This window comes from Mya arenaria, chromosome 5 (genome assembly GCF_026914265.1).
Source record: "Mya arenaria isolate MELC-2E11 chromosome 5, ASM2691426v1".
Taxonomy (NCBI): Eukaryota; Metazoa; Mollusca; class Bivalvia; order Myida; family Myidae; genus Mya; species Mya arenaria.
In genome coordinates this window covers 22885973-22906519 of record NC_069126.1, presented here as the reverse complement: position 1 = coordinate 22906519, position 20547 = coordinate 22885973, and the positions used below count along the sequence as shown (strand labels likewise).

The 20547-nt window shown below is 33.8% G+C and overlaps 2 protein-coding genes across 3 annotated transcripts; both read left to right on the top strand.

Annotated features, from left to right (window-relative positions):
• The first annotated feature begins 850 nt into the window (after positions 1-850).
• Positions 851-2478, top strand: LOC128235014 (uncharacterized). Of its 2 annotated transcripts, none has more exons than XM_052949690.1 (2): positions 851-1176; positions 1409-2478. In XM_052949690.1, exons 1-2 carry the CDS (start codon positions 957-959, stop codon positions 1978-1980), a joined length of 792 nt encoding a protein of 263 aa, XP_052805650.1. In that variant the 5' UTR covers positions 851-956; the 3' UTR covers positions 1981-2478. The 2 variants fall into 2 exon arrangements, with proteins under 2 accessions (XP_052805650.1, XP_052805651.1); XM_052949691.1 differs by having other exon boundaries at positions 855-1176; positions 1433-2478.
• Positions 2479-10158: 7680 nt separating this feature from the next.
• LOC128235539 (uncharacterized) lies at positions 10159-16300 on the top strand. Its single transcript, XM_052950351.1, has 10 exons — positions 10159-10713; positions 11168-11464; positions 11688-11993; positions 12136-12438; positions 13029-13346; positions 13605-13889; positions 14362-14667; positions 14797-14931; positions 15762-15844; positions 16124-16300. The coding sequence occupies exons 1-10, from the start codon at positions 10359-10361 to the stop codon at positions 16298-16300; spliced, it is 2565 nt and encodes an 854-aa protein (XP_052806311.1). The 5' UTR covers positions 10159-10358.
• The last annotated feature ends 4247 nt before the right edge of the window (positions 16301-20547 follow it).

The window sequence follows — 20547 nt, the reverse complement described above, 5'->3', positions numbered from 1 at the left end:
TTTATCATATCATAAATGAACACTTTCTAAAATGTCCATTTATTTTTGTATGGGACCTTATTACACAATGCAAACAATAAAAAGGTCAACAATTTTCATAAATATTGTTATGCGATGATTCGCGATCAAAAATATCAGAAGATGTTGCTTTCATTGGATGATAATCGCAATTGCCGCAAGGCAGTACATTTAAGAAATGGGAGTTGAGGTGTAAGCATTTAGTATTATCATTTTAAATAATATTAATTATTAACGTTAAATGAAGTGTTATACTTGTCTGCACAACCAATGTTGGAATACAATATTCTTTTAAACTAATATTTACCAAAGATACATACATACTGACTAGTAACGTGTAGAATATTGCTCTTAGTAACCATACAAAATTCATACTGATCAGTTGAAAACTATTGAAGTTAAGAAAAAATCAATTCGATGTCCTTTCTGGGAGTTTTTACGTCTTATTTTAATTTTACATCCTGTAAAAGAACGCAGTATACCGTTCATATTTTTACTTAATTGTATGGAAAAGAAATACATACTCTTAAAAGTAACTAACTACAATAGGTTAATATATTTCAGAACAGAAATATAACGTTTAAATGGATTGTATATTATCATAACTTAATTGAAGGGTATCTGAGTTTACGAAATCAGAGATTTGCAAGCACAAAGTGGATTAAAATATGTTTGAACCCGTTCGATGCATTAAGTATTTGTTTTTTAAACATTCCGGATGCAAGCCTCCTAGTTTTGAGTATGTGCCGGACATAAATACTTAATTTACTCACACTTATGATTAAAAAGGGATGATAACCTTTGTAAACATTTTACAAGTGCATTGCTATTGCATATAGCAACATTCAAGTGCGTCAATTATGCTTTGATGATCAAGCCTGTGGAAGTAAAACAACAGAGTAGGTGACGAACACATACGGGACAGATACTGTAATACAATGGTGATCATTTTTATAGTGTGTTTTCTAGGGCTATGTTTTGCGCAAAATCCTTCAAGGAGTCAAGGGACGGAGCCTTCGTGCTACATAAAAAACAGGTTCGAGTACGAGTTTGGGGTGCTGGAAAAGCTAGAAAACCTACAGAGGGACAAAAACGAACTGGTTGCTAATGTAACAGCTCTTACAGCTCTCGTTGAGACGCTCACCAGAAAGATTAAAGGTATGTTCAATTTTATATTGACAATTTGTTTCTCTATTACCATTCTTTAACAAAAAAGTATCTCCTACCCTTGATCCTTACATATATACCTTCACGCTTTGTTTCGGACACAAACTACCAACATAACGAGCAGATATGTTTATGAACAAGAACGTTGTTCTTCTGTTTCACATTGAATTGTTGTTTGTAGTATATTGTAATGATTAATTATAACATTGAATATTCACAAAAGGACAGTGTATTGCACACTTTACAGGACTCAATGACCCCGGTGGTAACACTTACATCCGCTGGGGAAAAAAGTCGTGCCCAACCAATACAGCCGCTGAACTCGTCTATGAGGGGTTTGCAGGTGGAGCACCGTATGATAAGCCTGGCAATGGTGCCAACTACATATGTCTACCAAAGGACCCACAGTGGGGTACAGATACGTCATCAAGTAATATAGGCTACGTACATGGCGCCGAGTATCAAATGGAAGGAATGTTGAAAGACCAGGACGTTCCTTGCGCAGTATGCAGGACGCCAAGTACCAATGTTCTTATGATCCCGGCTAGACAAGAATGCTACGAAGGTTGGACTAAAGAATACCATGGTTATCTCATGGCTGAACGCCATAACCATGCGTCTAACAAAGAGTATATCTGTATGGACGGTGAACCGGAACCACGTGTTGGGACAAAAGCGAATGTAAACGGAGCACTGCTTTATTTTCAAGAAGCAGTCTGTGGCTCCCTTCCATGTCTGCCTTACAATGCAGGATGGAAACTTACATGTGTAGTCTGTACATTTGAGCCGTTGTAAAAACTCTTATTCATGCTATGAAATGCTTTTAAATTAAATATGAGTTCTGTAAAACATTTATAGAAAGCTTTAAAATGATTGAAACATTAGTTTCTTCATATGTAAAGGATAGAAATTGTGTTTGGTGTTCTATTCGATTAATTCAATAAGACTGGTGCAGATGGGGGCCAATTAATCGTTTAGAAAATTGTGCAATAAACTTTATTTTTGTTAATATCTTACATGCTACAATGTATAATTTGTACAGTAATCGTTGTATTAGAAGGTGCATATTCACTTTGCATATTAAGGGCCATTTGTCTACAAAACTGAACTACATATTAGCATACCTTGTCAAATAGTCCCACTAAAATTCCCACATTCGGCAGATTTTTGTGTTAAGATACTTAAGTTTGTTTGAACTTGAAAATGATGCCAAAATTAATGATATGATTTTTAAAAAGGAAGCAAATTTTTATAGAAATATATATGTGGAAATAAACATATGTTTTAACTGTTTGTCTTTGTAATACGAACTTCCCGAAAAAAACACACAACAATTAACAGATAAACTGATGATTATTTTAATCAACCTACGCCAAAAAAACTGTCAACAACCTAGCGTGGTCTTCACTCTTTACCTGGGAAACGATCTTCAAGCGAATCAGACTGGTCTCTGACAGCGAGAAATAACTGAATACCAATGTAATATGAAACAAACTAAAATTATGAAAAAATGTTGGTTATTTGTATCCAATGTTATCCGAAAATGATTTGCTTATATATTTGACATTTAAAATATTCATTCAATAAATCGCGGCGTAGTTATTTGGTCATTGATGCATGACCGGTTAAATTTAAAAATGCTTTCGTGCATTCACTCTTATGAGTTGGAGCATTAATGCGTTACTATAAGTTTATTAGTTCATAAGGTGTTTTCACTAAAACACGAGTGAATAATAAACTATATCAGATAACTCTTTATCCGCGAACCAGAAATAGACAATTGACAGCTTCACCATCAGCAAAAAACTGCGTGAAGGGTTCCCACAGGTAGCGGCGTAAAAACACTCTTCAAAAACGGGGTGGGGGTATTTGGAAAAATAATTTTAATACTAATAAAACACCGAAATAAGCATACAATAAACAGAGAATTAGCTGATTTCAGTTTAAGATCGTAATTAACTTCATTCATGAAAATATGTTTGTCTATGAAACTCGTTAAATTAAATACGATCTTACACTGAAATGAACATTTTTTTAATATCCTCTATATATTACGCCATCAGTTAAAGCTTTTATACTTCTACCGCAAACCATGTTGCTACGCTTTGAAGGTTTGTCTTATACCTAATCAGACTGATGTGGTGTCTTGATTTTTTTTAAATCTCTTAATGACTGATTATTTACATTTTGCAATTAATAACAAAATTCTTTATAATGTTTCTTATGTGACCAACGACGTTTTGTTAGTGTATCAAGAAACTAGATCGTGAATGCTGTTATAGGAAATAAAAGTACTATGTCACTTAAAATGATATTACCACAGCTGACTTTTGTTGGAAAAGGAACACTTAAACATAAGCATCTAATTGCATCTAATTAGATAGGTCACACTTAAACTATATGTTATGACATGTTTATTTACCAAATGTTTGAGAAAACAACAACAACAAAACTACGAGTGTCACTTAGTCGTTCGTCACAGTGCCTAATAATGTCAACCCATCATTTAACGTTCAAGGAATTGCGATTAGAGTATGGTTTGTTTGTGGTGTTTGTAGTCGTGAAGTACTGCCGTTTTTGTAACTAATGGAAAGCTACAAGTTGGAGAATGTCATGGCAACTACTGGATGAGCTGGAAACAGTCGCAACTACCTAATATATCGTCGCAGCATTTGACTGTCTCTATCTGAGGTTATGATTCAATATTGCAAAAGTTACGCTAATTTCTACACATATACATACTTTCTCTGGCAACATGTATAGACAGTTGTATTTCATTAATTTTAACATTTATGGCAATTTTGTACTTGTCGCTGCCATCAACAACATGGTTAACACTTTAGTGTTAAGGTTCACGTCTGTATGGGAAGCCTTTCCCGGGTGAATCTTTGTATAACATGCTTTCATAGTAGAAAGTTCAGTCTTACAACAAAATCCAATGCAACAAATTAAAACCCCTTATTTCTTCCAGTAATGATTTTATTCACCAGCATATTTTGAAGTCAAATACTTATTTGCAATTCAGCTAATGAAAAGCTCCATTTGTAACTGTCATGTTTCTCATTAAGTGCATACCAAAGATTGACATGACACCATAATCAAAATGCAACTCCGCCTTTTCTTCTCCAACACCAAAGTACTTGTAGTAATGATCACCAAGCTCACAACTGTAATTGCTCCCTTCCCCGCCAACTCGGTTTTGTATCAAACAGGTAAAATGCTTGCTTTCCGGCTGAAATAATACTCATATTTATTGCATATTTTTCAATTTTGCTCTATGATATTGCATGATTTTATTAATAAACAAACTATGGAAACCAGTAAAATATTCTGATTTCAACAATGGGTTTTTTGATTCCGTATCATAAGGTAAGCGACACTTCAAATCTTCTTCTACTTGCTTGAAACAAACTGTCAATTAACTGCCGTTTAACTCAAGCTAAAATAACTACAATATACCTCTGCAAATACTATGAAGACAAAGCATTTCCATGAAGTTTTGAAAAATATTTGACCAGTCTCTTGGGCGGCATGACATGGGAAGATATATATATATATATATATATATATATATATATATATATATATATATATATATATATATATATATATATATATATATATATATATATATATATATATATATATATATATATATATGTAGTGCACTGTGTTCTGAAATGAATTCAACTTCGTACACGATACTCATACAGAGATCAAAATTAGCAAGGGATATAGATACTGTCCTGAAATAAAGTTAGCAATGTGATGAATATGAATATACATATATATGTAGTGCACTGTGTTCGGAAGTAAATTCTTCGAAACTCATACACAGATCAAAATTGTTTGCAGCGTTATGGTCAGGTTTAGTGCTTCTTGAAATTAATTTTAAGTTACAGAAATCCTGAACAAAAATGTCATCAGTGTCGGTGACCAGTCTATCAGAAAGACTGTACTCCACGGACTACAAACCAACTGCTTTTTGTTAAGATGTAGAAAATATAAAATTATACAGATTCATAAATTATTTTTGACAATGTTGTTTGGAAATTAAATCAAAGCGCCGGTTCAAGACAGTTGATTACCTCTAAGTTTAAGACTTTGACAATAAGCGATTCAATTTCTCTTTTATATTTTCATTTACACGCTACCAAGCTTAATATTTAATTTATATAAGTGCAATAAAACGTACATGTCAAAATTCGGCATAAGCGTCCTCGAAAAGCAGTTAATGTAGACCAAAAACGTTTAAGTTTCAACAGGAATGTTACCAACCGGAAATTACGTATATGCTAAATATAGAAAATACGGTTGTTTCTATAGCTCGTCGGTACCTGTCTATACCTGTTTATATCGTTGTCGGCTTGATGGATGTATTATGATCGTTTTAAACGTTTGTTTTACTTCATGTTTAATAAATTTAGCGAAGAAATTGTGACTTATAACGAAAATAAAAGTAAGCTAAATAATTTACAAAACTTTAAACACATTGTACTCGAAATTGAAATTGCCGACTTTATAGCCCTTTCTCCTGTCGTCGAAACATGTGTGCCTGCCCTTATCAAAATGGCCGTCTTACAGGTTGCAACAATTGTACATAGGATCCACTTTCTTGATGTTAACATTGTTATGGTTCGAAAGAGTGATTCATCGTGTTTTTCAAGTCTAAATGTGTAAGTTTAATAACTGATTTTTGCACTATACCTTTAATTCTGTTTGAGGTACACTTTCCACATATGATTTACTGGATTAGTCAGGTCATAAAGCCAAAAGACCTTGAAGCACTTCTTTGCCATAGTGTTAAAGTTGACTAATGGGGCTTGTGCACGGGTAAAACATTGCATTGCCATTTTGATATAGCAGTTTTTGAAGATATTTGTGTAAGTATAGTTTGGGAACAAGTCTAAATTCATTGTTAGTATAAAGTCTTATTTTTATGATGAAAACAATTACTAAACACTTTATTTATTATGTTTCGTCTATGCTTGTAAATACAGTTTGTTCGAGATCATGTTTGATATTATTACAAGATGTTAAAGTCAGTCAAGTGTTTGACCTAAATAGAGCTAATGTAAGTGTGTATTTCCTCGTTTCTTTGAAGAAGTGTTCTATGGTTGTCATGTCAAAGTGTAAATAGTAAATCTTTAAATTATATCGTACGATAATTTAAACAACGCCAAGGATGGAAACGGAATTCAACACACAGAGGTTGAGGAAGAATATTAAGAAAAATCCCGTAGATCATTTGAAGATACATTTTATTAAACATGCAACAGAAATGAAATTAAATCAGGAGCGTCTTATGGACAAGTATGCCCTAAAGCAGTTTATTAAAAGGTGGTTAATTAAAATATGCCATGCAGTTCTTCACTGAAATGCAATGCAATATAGTTATTTACTTTATGACAAAAAATATTGTAAAACATTTCGTCGTTTGTTTATACTTGCTCAACAATTAGATTTACAAGGAGGATGTAGATATATGGTGTCTTCATGCTTTGATTTCATATCTTCAATGCGTTGTTTTCAGTGTTGTGTGCAACTTTTATTTGTAGATGACTCTTAAGATGCGGGACCTTTGGAGACCTAGAGATTTACGATAATATTTAACCTCTAAAATACGGAATATCGATAGTTTGAATGATACTTGCAATGTCCAAACTATTCAAATTAGCTTGAATATAAAGTTTTTATTTTTTATTTTTAGCTCGACTATTCGAAGAATAAGGAGAGCTATCCGAAGTCACCCGAGCGTAGGCGTCGGCGTAACCACTTATGTTAAAGTTTGCGTACCACCTCAAATATTTTCAAAGTCCATTGACATATGCCTTTGAAACTTTGCACACTTATTTATCATCATGCCCCCAACCTGTACACAGAAGGAGGTGACTATATCAAGCATATGACAAAAGTATGCCTCTTTTTCTATTTAGAATTTACTTTAATGTTTGCGTACCACCTCTAATATTTTAAAAGTCCATTGACATATGGCTTTGAAACTTTGCCCACTTGTTCACCATCATGCCCCTAACCTGAACACAAGAGGAGGTAAGTCTATCAAGCATTTGGACAAAATTATGCCCCCTTTTTCTACTTAAAATTTACGTTAAAGTTTGCGTACTACCTCAGATATTTTCAAAGTCCATTTACATCTGGCTTTGAAACTTTGCACGCTTGTTTACCATCATGCCCCCAACGTGTACACTGGAGGAGGTAACTTTATCAATCATGTTGACAAAATTACGCCCCTATTTCGACTTAAAATTTACGTTAAAGTTTTCATACCACCTCAAATACTTTCAAAGTCCATATACATCTGGCTTTGAAACTTCGCGCGCTTGTTCACCATCATGTCCCAACCTGTACACAGGAGGAGGTCACTGTATCAAGCATTTTGACAGAATTATGCCCCTTTTTCGACTTACACTTAACGTTAAAGTTTGCGTACCACCTCAAATATTTTTGAAGTCCATTGACATCTGGCTTTGAAACTTCGCGCGCTTGTTCACCATCATGTCCCAACCTGTACACAGGAGGAGGTCACTGTATCAAGCATTTTGACATAATTATGCCCCTTTTTCGACTAAGGATTTACGTTAAAGTTTGCGTACCACCTCAGATAATTTCAAAGTCCATTGATGTATTTCATTGATACTTTATACATTGAAATAGAAATTAATATATCTTTAATAATAATTTTCAAATATGTAAATATAAAGTTATCATTAGTAAAGACCATAAGTTCAGTTATTGCCCCTTTGAACATATATGTATTGTATTGTATTTGAAAACAAATTATAAAGTCAAACACATTTTAAATTTCGCTGTGTTGGCGCGGGATATCAGTTTGCTTATATCATTATTATTTGTCAATTTATTTTCAGCAATAACCAAATGTTAACAATATTATTTAATGAAAGTGTCAATAAAATATTCGACTACTAAAAACACAACAGTTATTGAGGCACATCAGAAATCTCATAATTGTAAAACACCTGAGTGTTCCCAGAACTGTTTTTATTTGGGACTTTGCACAAATTGCTAAATGGATACGTCGGTGCATATTGTGCTTAAAAACAGTATTAGTTTCATGAGCTGTCTAAATTTAGTTAATCAACTTTTGCCGTCATATGTATTGTTGTGAAAGACTTACCTGCCAATAGTCCTGTACTAGACTTAACGAGTTGCTATGATTTTTTGAAGAATTGTTAAAAAAATTATCTAAAAATTTAAATAGATCATCATTATTATGCCCCCTTCGAAGAAGAGGGGTATAGTGCTTTTCACATGTCGGTCGATCCGTCGGTAGGTCGGTCGGTCGATCGGTCCGTCGGTCCGTCGGTAGACCAAAGCTTGTCCGAGTGTTAACTCAACAATATCTGGACGTATGGTCATTAAACTTGACATGAGGGCCTGACCAGAAGATGACCCCTATTGATTTTAGGGGTCATCGGGTAAAAGGTCAAGGTCACAGTGACAATAAATGCTAAAAGCGTTTTAAGGCTTGTCCGAGTAATTAATCAACAATGCGTAGACCTATGGTCATCAAACACGACATGGAGGCTGGGCCTGACCAGTAGATGACCACTACTGACTTTAGCAGTCATCGGGTCAAAGGTCAGTATCACAGTGACTTTGAATGCGAAAATGTTGTGTGAGTGATAACCCAACAATGCCCGCACCCATGGCCCTCAAACGTGACTTGGAGGTCCATGCATATTTCATTCAATTGTCCAAATAATCTTGACAACATGGCGCTCATGGGGGTTGGGGGATAAAGTTTGACAAATATCTCTTGTTTAATACTGAGTTGCGGATTTTTGTACAAGTTCGTAAAACCATTATTTGAAAATCGCTTTCAAACATCAAGTAACACCCGTTACGATATATTCTTCTTTGGCATAACATATTGATTAAAATGTAAACTGCTTGAATAAAATTATTCTTATTACTCCATCTTCTAAGTTTTAAGCTGGTTTACATTTGATATGTAAACATTATGAATTTTATCGGTATAGAATACCCTAACGAAACAACGCAGGTTATTCATTTTTAAGCTTTCATTGTTATTACATGTTGTACCTACAGGTCCATTTTGGTTTTTCATCTCGCCTCCTCCTCGCCTCAATGTATTTCTGTATAGTTCTGCACATTTTGGTTTTTCATCTCGCCTCCTCCACGCCTCAATGTATTTCTGTATAGCTCTGCACATTTTGGTTTTTCATCTGGCCTCCTCCGCGCCTCAATGTATTTCTGTATATGTCTGCACATTTTGATTATTCAATACTACCATTGTTTTATTTTTATAACAATATTAATTATGTGAACGATTAGTATACTAATTTATAAGCATTTAGTTCTATAGTAGTTTCGACATAAGAAATGCTAGATATAACTTCGGGTCTTTCGCCATTATTTTAAGTGGCCAATCAACTTCAAAATGAACATGGACCTCAGCTTACTCATTAGCAACAAACAGGACAATACCCACTCATTTCACCTTTCAAATCGGATCTGTATTTGCATGTTTATCACTGATAAACGTGCAAATACAGATCCGATTTATTCACCATAATAAGGCGGGTGTGCATCCAATGCACGTACAGGGCTGGTATTAGGAATCGCAGTTTCTTCGTTTTTAAGAGCTGTTTGCCTAGTGGAAACGGTCTACTCATGGAAAAGCAGGCGTAAGTAATATGGTGTTATACTTAATTAAACGGACATTTAATGATTTTGCATTGTGTGGTAACATACGCCATTGTTAATGAGTATCAAAGAATTGCGACTTTGGTCTCTTATTGTTGACTGAAAGAGTGATTACACCAATTTCCGTAATTTATATATAAATATATACAACATATCAATGTAATTCGTACTTTGTACCCTGTAGGTCAAATGGACATGTGCTGCCTGTATGTTTATGTATTTGATCCCAGTAGTCGTTCCGTTGTTTTCTAACGCTGTGTGAATTCTGAAGCTTGCGTGTGCTTCATGGATTTTAATCGGTGCAAACCTAATTGGTGTGTTTTAGAATAACATAAGCAGTCTTCGTACGTAGTATTTTTTGTTATACATCAGGTTGGAATAGCACTTCGAAAGCGGTAGAATGTGACTGTCCTTAATTAAACGAAAATCTAGATAGCCCGTCATATATCATTATTTAGGGTGAGATGTGTAGTTGTAACTGGATTGTTACCACGATTATAGCAGTCGTTAGCTACGTTTATGCTGCCAGTAACCAGTATGGAACAATATCAGTGGAAGGACCAGCTTTTGTGAACAGGGAGGTAACACTGAAGGCGACACCGTTCTACCATTGGGGTTGTGACGTAGAATGGAGATACTTAATGGAGAAGGGAAATGGATTTCGTACAATCAATGGGACAAACGTATCGAAATATTTGGAAAATGGGTCGTTCTTTTTAAAATGGACGCCATCAACTGAATACAACAATTCTCTTTTCTTTGCCAGATGTTCAACAAACCCATCAATCAAAACACACATAACATCTCTAAATATGAAAGGTAAAATAACTGACCGTTTCAAGGCGGTAACGTTTATTTTATTGTATTGTATGTGTTCCTTGTTTTTCATGTTTTTCATTATTTGGACTTAATTATTTAAATCCTCTGTACACAAGCATAGTATATTACTTGCTGCTGGGGCTGTCCATGTAATTTATTTTGTACTATTATTTGTTTCAAAGGCCCGTTTTTATCAACCGCTATATATTATAGAAGATAAAACAAGGTATCAGCTTAAACTGCGAACAAAATATTTCTCAATCTAGTCAATCAGTTTATATCAAATAACTTTGATTTTTGTTGAAATATTTTATAATATTCATTGCTTAATATCTAGCAATTACTACTTGGTTGTCTCCACTCTTCTTAGTTGTTGGGTGCGAGCAATGGAATAACACAACTAAAATATGGTTTTGTTGTTTTGTTTTGTTGATTATTCAGTTATGATTTACAGATATTGTTGGTCAATGTGGTGCTCTCATGCTTCTAAGCCCGGTCGTTCGCGGTGCAGACGTTATATTGGGATATTTTCCGTCTGATGACTGTATACAGCGACAATCATTCACCAGACGAACGTGGAAGAAAAACATTCAAGAGATACAGCTAGAAGAAGGGTTTTACGAAGAAAAAACAGAATCAGTATATTTGTATACATTAACGATATTCAACTTTGATGAAAGAGATGAGGGATCATATTGTTTAGAGTGTAATTCAGCTGAAACAACAGAATCTGTGCAGCTTCATCTTTTAGGTTTCTTTATTTTACTTTTTCACGTAGAATGTCAATTTTTTATTTACAATATATTACGTTCAAATTTATATGCAATTTTAAATCTGCTTCGAATTAAACACAAGTCAAATAAGAGTCTGAATAATCTAGTACAATCGTGAAAAAAACTACACCAGCGGCAATGTAAAATAATACTTTTTCATCGGTATATGAAAGGATTATGTTAATATGTGATTTTTTTCAGAAAGACCGAGTTACCCAGTACTTGGTCCAAAGTCCTATGAATTTAATACAACAAAATGTATTTATGTTTATGGAGGCTCCGATATGTATTGCATAACTGATTATGGAACAAAACCCGTACAGGTCGTCCTTTTAGTTGGCCAGGATTCATTTGTTCTTTCTGAAAGCGAAGGGAACAAAGGGTTGTACCGATTCCATAACGTTCATCAATATATGGCTGGATTTTCAAGACGGAATGTGACTTGTCAGGTTTCTAATCCAGCCCTTAAAACACCCTACGTTGTGCACGGAATTCTATGTAACGTTGGTAAGCAAATAGGGGATATATCTAAGTGACAAAATTTAATTCGTTATTTTGTGGTGGTTGGAATTGCATTTTTATATTAAATATTAATAATAATATTGTGTTTCAATTTGAAAGTTAATAAATCACTGTATTTCAACTCTAGAGAAAGGTAGCTCGCCAATGCTTACAGTTCCTGAATTCTTTGATGGAGAAGGTTCGACAATAATATGTACAGTTTGCAATGCTATACCAGCTCCGGCAATAGAAATACAAATTGGCACAGTCTTGCTAACTGACGTTCAGCAAAGTGATTATTTTAATGGATCTTCTCATACGTTTACAAGTTCAGCAAAATTGACAAAGGCTAACATAGCATGGAATGGAAAAGAAATGTGCTGTACCAGGAAGAGCAAATACGAGTTTGGTTTTAAAAATGTCTCAGTATGCAAAAACATCAGTATGAAATGTAAGTTTAATCTATGTTGATTCGAGTTTTAAGTTTATGGAACTAAAAATGCGACCAATTTTATTGTGTTATATATCAAAACGGTTCAATTCGGATCGATGTAATAATTTATATAACGTTATAACAAAATCATTTTTGAATGCATAAGCATTTATCATTATAATATACACTAACTTCCAAATTGAAAAAACTGCAACAGGTAAAGAATGTACATACGTTCTAATTGAGTTTAACTTCACGTCTATTCTAACAAATTAACGGTGTTAATTAACAATTTACTTCCTATGATATATGAAACATGCTTAAAGGTTTTATAACTGACCATATTATAAGTATCTGATCTCGAATTCTAATGAAGATCAATCTGTTTAAAATCAGATAATACTCTTTTAAAGTATGTTAATATTATAAGTAAGCTATAATACACTAGAATTACTAATAGAACATATTGTGCTGCCATTGTTCGTTTTCATGTCTTATATTTATAAGAAATGGTTATCACAAATTTGTAAACTGTATATTATAGCATAAAATACATTCATAAACTGCAAATCAAGTTCAAGAAAATGCCTCACATTTCTTTATTTCAGTTCCCCCCTCAAACATTTCGATGTCCATCAACAAAATACATGAATACAACAACACTCATTCTATCAGTGTCTTAAACGTTTCTTGTGAAACGAATGAATCAAATCCGCCTTGCACAATTGAATGGTCAAGCGACAAGGATGCTATGAGATACGTTCATAGCAACAACTGGACGAACGGTGACAGTGGGAGATACCGTTCAGCTTCAAACGTGCTTTACAATGTGACTAAAGGCATGGCTGGGGGAGCTATTACATGTTCAATAAAATGCGATCATTTTCCATCACATTTAAATAAAACTTACACAGTTACATTTTCAGGTACGTACTCGATCCTACTTTTTTGTCGAATTTCCAACTTTCTCATTTCAACATTGACTGCTTTTTTCTTTTACTTTTTTCTCTTAATCTTCCGGAATGTATTATTATCATAGCTTTCACACGATGCGTTTAACCAACTTGTAACACAACTTAGATTCCATTCATCTTAAAATAATAACTATCATTTTCATTTAGCTGTGTATATTTGTTACTTTCAATTGCTACTTTCTCAGCAAATTGTTTTCTTGTATATTTCAGGTGGTCCGACTCTGTATTTAAACACGACATCACCTGTTCATTTATGTCCAAATAATAGAGTGACCGTGAAATGTCTTGTGAATGACAGCAATTATGAAGGAGGACATTGGACGCTTCGATGGGAATATGCAAATACCACTGTAATAAAGACATGTACAAACACAACGGAATGCCTGTTAAAACTGGATTATACAGGAGATGGTTATATTACATATATTTGCAATGCTTGGACATCCGAAAACCTTCTGAAAAACTTCTTGACAGTTTCAAGCTCAATGACGGAGGGTTTGTATATTAACTTTCAAGTAAACACTTTCAAGTGCTACTTTAATTAAACTGGGCTTACTTTACTTACACCGTCTACGATATGATAACACGAACATTTTATATGTACATCGAATACCTTTTTTTTTTATTTGCTGCTTTCCACTCCACCAAACAGCCAGCTTAATTTAGAGAGACCATTATTTGATAGGAAAGTTAAGTCCGCATCTGTAACTCCGGACATTGTGATTTCTAAGTTATAAGTGTTATATCAAACTACGAGACGGTAGAGAACTAAATTTGACTTCGTAATTACATGATATTGATGAGATGTTTTACGATGCCAAAACTATCCACAGATAGCATGAAGGTCAATGAAAGATATGAAATATTTCTGTGTTTAAGACGTATTTCTGAAACAATTTACACGCTTTCGACTTTTTTATTGTTTCATGTTGTTTTTAAATTTTGCGTTTGATATATTTTGTTTCAGACATATTTATGGAGGCAACAATTGTAAAACAAAGCAATCCTAATATACTCAACTTAACCTGCAACACCAGCAGAAAATGTATGTCATGTGCAATTGCGTGGAGCAGCAACTTCGTCTTACTTGACCCAATATCGACATCCCAATGGACAAAGAACAGCGGCTCTGGCTATACAACTTTTTCAAATGCGCTCTACTTCATAACTAAAGATGTGGACGGAAAACGGATACACTGTTCTGCAAATTGTTGGAACGAATCTTCATATTCAAAAAATAGAACATACACAATTTCCTTTCAAGCTGTTCAAGGTACGTTAGTTTTCTTTATTTTGAATATGTGAAATAAAAATATATAATAACAAATGGACGAAACAATATAGTTACAAATTTTACTTAGCAAATTGAAGTACTGGTACAGTTTAAACTATCTTATTGCAGAATCAAGTAACAACTCTTCACCAGTTGTTACCCAACAGTGGCATATGTCGGTCATTTACGCCGAAGCTGGAACAATTATACTTCTAATTGTAGCGATGTTGTCCTTTCTTCTCTTTAGCCGATGCAAACCTCATGGTAAATGGGTAGATACTTTAATTGAAAATAAGATAGTCATATCAATATTTGTTGGACCGATATCTATATAATTGATCCTTTTTTCCGAATTTAAATTATAAATGGACATAATTCTATCGATATAAATATAACAGTGTTATTTGTCGTTGCCTGATGCCCTTTGACAATGTTTTACTTCCAAAAGACTCATTTTTACTGATCTGTGACAGAACACATGTCATTGGTCATCCAATGTCAACTTTGAGAAATGTGGGATTTTGATCATGTTTGTAAATCTAGGAATGTTATTCGTGTGTTATAACAATGCTTAGATCAGCACAAATTGACTCTGCATACGGACAATCATAATAGATGTTTTTGAAAGTACAGCAAGTTTGCCTATATGTCAAGACAATCATTAAGATAAATTTGTCAAAACACATTACAAAAACCTATATCACAATGAAAGCTACGGAAACATGCGTATTAGGCATAACTCTACTGTTATATTTTAATGGCACAAGTATTGAAGGTACAATTGAAATCGTACAAAACACGCCTTACGTGAATATGACGAAACCCTTATCACTGAAGCTTGGATCGAGTGTAAGTGCATTCAGTATATTTACAAATGTTATACAGGAATATATGCTACATCGGCTTATTTCGCTCAAACAAAAATTGAAAAGTCAAATACATGAAATGTTGACGTTCGCTTGAGTGCAATGGCATTCAGATAAGTAAAGGAATGTCAAAGTGTCCTTCGTAATTCATTTACATTTTATCTTGTGTTAAATCCCATAAAATTTGTAACTACATGATTGATTAAAACCTTAATATATTTGACACAGTTTATGAAAAGCGTCTACGCCGAAGGACACCTGCAGTTAGAGAGCGAAGTACATATGGGTATGATACTGCGCATCACAATCTGGTAAGATTAAAACCTTGCAATTTAATGTCTTCTCCACAAATAACCATACAATGGTTCTTCGAAAGGTTTATTTTGATGCTTGAATCCTTGTTATATAACGATATTAAAAATAAAGTGGTTTTAAATCTTCTGTTTCGTTTATCTATAATTGATATTATTATAAAAAATACTGGATAAATTTGTTTCTGAAATTACTAAAAAAGAAGTTTGCAAAGCACTTTTTTATCCTTAGAGTATTCTTTATTTTACTAAAATTGTATTAAATATTATTTTTGGAAGAGAGAAGTGTCAGCAAGTGCTTTCGAGATCACAAACGCACCTCAACATTTGGAGTTGAAAGGAAACAAAGGCCGTTCAAATGAAAATGAATGCCATTATGACTATGTGGACACTACATCCGATCACAGCGACAGTCAGACAAACGCGCCGGATGCAAATTATATTCACGCTCTATGAAACTATTTGAGACTCAAATTATTTGCTATGTTGTCAGATTTGTATCTTTTGAAATTTCTTAATCATTATAGATACGCTTACCGTTTTGATTCGTTGTAAATGTATTGATATTGTACTTATGTGTTATAAGGTTGCAACTATGACATTTTTACAGATCAAATATCCATGTACATATGTTAACCAAATTGATACTTATGCAAATTGATTTGTACAATAACAGATTAATTCAACAATAATTGCACCGTCGCAGAAATATGTTAACCAATATAAGACATGGTATACCAATATACTAATTTATTATGCTCGATTTCAATGACTTCGTTAAACTGTTACGCATCATACTCGATTCCTTTTTTAATTATAAACCATTACTAGATCCCTTTTTGAGAGTCTCAATGATCTTATTTTATCCCTGGTGGGACACGTAAATACGGCCTCTGTGGAACCCTTTAACCATTAGACTGTTCCCATCCTGTTGCCTTTGTAAATATAGCCAACGTTTAGTTATATTTTGTCCATATATAAAATATTTTATACGAATATGTTCTATGATTGTACGCGATGTTACACGTACTTTTACCAGATGCAGTTAAACTCAAAAGTCCTGTGCGTAATTCGTCCTGAAACTCGCTAAAATACACAATATCAACTTCCTCGTGCCATGTTTCATGTCATTCTAAACTTGTATAATACGCAAACACATTATTGATGTAGTACACATACAAGTAGCCCACATGCACACGTACCTGTACAAGTAGTGTTTCGCAAGCTCTTTTACGTTGAATTGTAAGCCTACAGGGCCAGATGGTGTTGTCGATGTATATGCATGCATGATATTAATGTTTACTGTCATTTTGATAACGTGTCAACCTACTTTTTCTACATAGTATTTTTTGATTTCGAAATTCGTGAAATCGTGAAATCGTGAGTTGGTATACCATATGAAATAAACAATCGCGTTTTATTGCATTTGCATTGTTCGTTTTGTAATATTTTCATATCATTATACTTATGATTGCCATATGAGTGCATAGTTTCGAAAGTGTTCGTAGATATTAGTTTGCTATCTTTGTATTGTTGGATTGTACATTGGAATATTTAATAAAGATCTTAGTTGATTTTAGTCGTAAATTAAGCATCTTAGTGTCACAGTTTTATTATTTTGTGAGTGAATTTTACTTTAGCCAGCATTGAAAATGTACACGAAGTTACGTAATACGATGCATTGCCATTTACGTTTTTACAGATAAACAAATATAAAAGTAAAGACTAAAATCCTAACAAAACGGCACACAGTACTGTTAATCCGATGGTTCTAATGATCATTTCATGGAATGGCTTGTATCTTACTTAAGGTTGACAATAAGTGTATATTTATGTTGCTTTTTTGTTTACAAGCTGTGTGGTCTCTTGATAGGTCATTTATAGCAATGTTAGGCAAGTCTGATATTGAGATAAAGCAAACCAGTTACCGCCATTCACAAGGTAACTGATGTTTTCGCTGGTTGATTTGATGCGGTATCCAAAACATTTGTTCATAAAAGATATTTTGATGGAAATTATGATATATAGGTGTGTTCAGTTTTGTGTATACCGTGCATTGTCTTATGAGGTTTAGCAATGTGTACCTGTAAACAAAACTTCACTCCATGATGTTTGTGCTTGTTGTTGTTGTTTCTATTGTATTTTCATAGTGAATTACCTTGTACAATCAAAGATTCCAAACAAATACTATTCCTGATTGAGTCATTGTTTTTCTTAAAACAAAGAGATAAACAGGCTTGTTAAGAAACACCTCAGAATGCGAGTTGAATCCGAGGTTTTCAATTTATATATCAAATATACTCAATCTCAAATCAATATAATGATCTTAAAATCAAACGTTTATGTTTTTACGGTTGCTTTTTTTTGATAATCAAATTAACAAAATAGCTTAAGTGCATGCCTATTTGTATAACACAACATAGCTTGCTACATAACTGGTTTCTCAAACGATATGGCTTCTTTGATGTACATGTGCTTTACCATTTACCGACATCATCGAATGAGCCACGTGAACCGTGTACATGAATACATAACTTAAATAGAGGCCTTTCGAAAACCAGCAATACGTGAATTATAAAGTATGTACACAGTAGCATAGATTTAGTCGAGAGGTATGATACTTATGATAAAACACATGCCGTTTTCAAAAATCACACTATTTACAGCCGAAACACAGCACATAATAAAAGAACCTTAAGTTCACCATTATCATTACCATACACGTTTCTTCATTTCAGGGAAAGGTCAAAACATATCCGTTATAACACAGTTATACCGTTATGAAATACCGTTACAATTGAAGTGATAAAAGTAAGCAAAAACGTCTTGAACACATACTAGTTGTGAAGTCTGTGTCTTTTAAGACCAATTTATGAAGACCAAAAAATCAACTAAGGTAAACGAAAAGCAAAGCATAAGTTAACAAATGTATTGGTTGGCTATTATTTATAAAACTGTTATGAAACAAAAACGCATAATTGTAAAAACAGTCATGCGAAATGATATCCAGTTTCCTTTTTTATATCCATCAAGAGAGCTTTTTCAAATAACAACCAATAATGATTTCCTGAAAAACAGACACGTCACCTGACAATGGTGTGCTACACATAACAATGGAGGGACCCCAGAACGCGGTGTTGCAGAGGTTGGCGGCCACCCAAAGGACTCGAACGTAGGTAACTCACTTCCCTTCATGTGATGAAATTTCATACCGAAAGTACAAAGTACTTTGGACAAAAACGTTAGACGTGTACGTTAGATTCAACTTTTAAGAGAACACCATCATTGCAGTTATTAAGGCAGGTGTGCAACCGTTCATAAATATTAAAACCTTCATGTCTTCATAGGTAATGACGTACCATGATATTTTACCAAAAATGATGCCATGCAAGTTTAAACATACAATGACATTTTTTCCTATACGATTCGTAATCGGTTATACTAATGCTCACTAAATATTTCAGTTGGTAAGTATGAAAATGTTACATTTATTCATGGTACTAATGATTATTTTCTTGCCGAAAGGGCTCCAAAGTATCTTTCAGAATAATTGGATACTGCAACAATTACTTGCCTAACATAATCAAATGAAAGGAAAGCAAGTTATATATTCACCAGGGTACATGATAGGATTTATAAGGGCAAAATAAGGTCTAACGAGTGTACGTATATTGAATGAAAGATAAAAAAACATACCGCTGTGATTTTCAATACTGAAAAAATAGCGCAACAATTATTGTCTTAGTTTATATAAAAGCAATTACTTTCGAGTATGACTTGTAGGAGATGCAAAAAGTTCCCGGACTGGTTATATATTGCACAATCTTGACGTCAGACTATTAAGATTCTTGTCATACATAAATCCTAACGACATTTTTACATTTTGTTCGCAAAATTAATAACGTATTGTCCATATTTTAATTGAAAAATATGTTTATTATAACTATACCCTACACTACGGATCACTTTGAATTATTAACGACTATCACATTGTCTTCAATGCTATTAACGTTAAATACGCAAAAAATGGAGCTGTTTTATCGGGTAAATTAACATGACGTCACATCAACGTCGTTTCTAAATACACGCGCAAAACAAACAACATCCCTTAAAAATCATTGAATTCATGCGCATTGTTTGAAGCAATGAAAGAAATCGCTGGTGTAGAAACGTTAATGTTATCCGAGCGAATGGAGCAACGGGCAGTCATTAAATACTGTGAGAGAGCGGGAATGACACCAACGGAAACATGGAAATTGATGAATCCGGAGGATGGATTAAGGAAATGTTCTAGGATTCTCGTATTTGATAGGAACTCGCGTTTCTGGGACGGTCGCGACGACGTAATTTACAATAAGAAAAGCGGTCGACAAGGATAGTGGCAGTATCGACAAAGTACTTTGGACCGAGGACTGAGTAACTCGTCTCCCTGAAAACCAATGCAAATAATTTAAATCACTTTGAATACCTTTAAATACTTGAAATACCATGTAACCTGTCAAAATGCATTGTTAATCACATTGATTTCAAATTTTCTCGTTTTGCTAAAATGACTCCTGCTTTTCCCTAGCTGAGTTGATACATATTCAAGAACACAACAAATAAAACAACCGGAATACCCAGTGAGGTAAAAGCAAGGTACTTGAAATATAAAACTGCACAAAATACGTTTTGCCCCTTGACTGTAATATACAGTAAATGTC

Bases quoted from the DNA above. Each gene is read 5' to 3' on its own strand.
- LOC128235014 (XM_052949690.1), top strand. From the start codon at position 957: ATGGTGATCATTTTTATAGTGTGTTTTCTAGGGCTATGTTTTGCGCAA. The intron at 1,177-1,408 runs GTATGTTCAATT...TATTCACAAAAG, and splicing joins GCTCACCAGAAAGATTAAAG to GACAGTGTATTGCACACTTT.
- LOC128235539 (XM_052950351.1), top strand. From the start codon at position 10,359: ATGTGTAGTTGTAACTGGATTGTTACCACGATTATAGCAGTCGTTAGC. The intron at 11,465-11,687 runs GTTTCTTTATTT...GATTTTTTTCAG, and splicing joins TGTGCAGCTTCATCTTTTAG to AAAGACCGAGTTACCCAGTA. The intron at 15,845-16,123 runs GTAAGATTAAAA...TATTTTTGGAAG, and splicing joins ATACTGCGCATCACAATCTG to AGAGAAGTGTCAGCAAGTGC.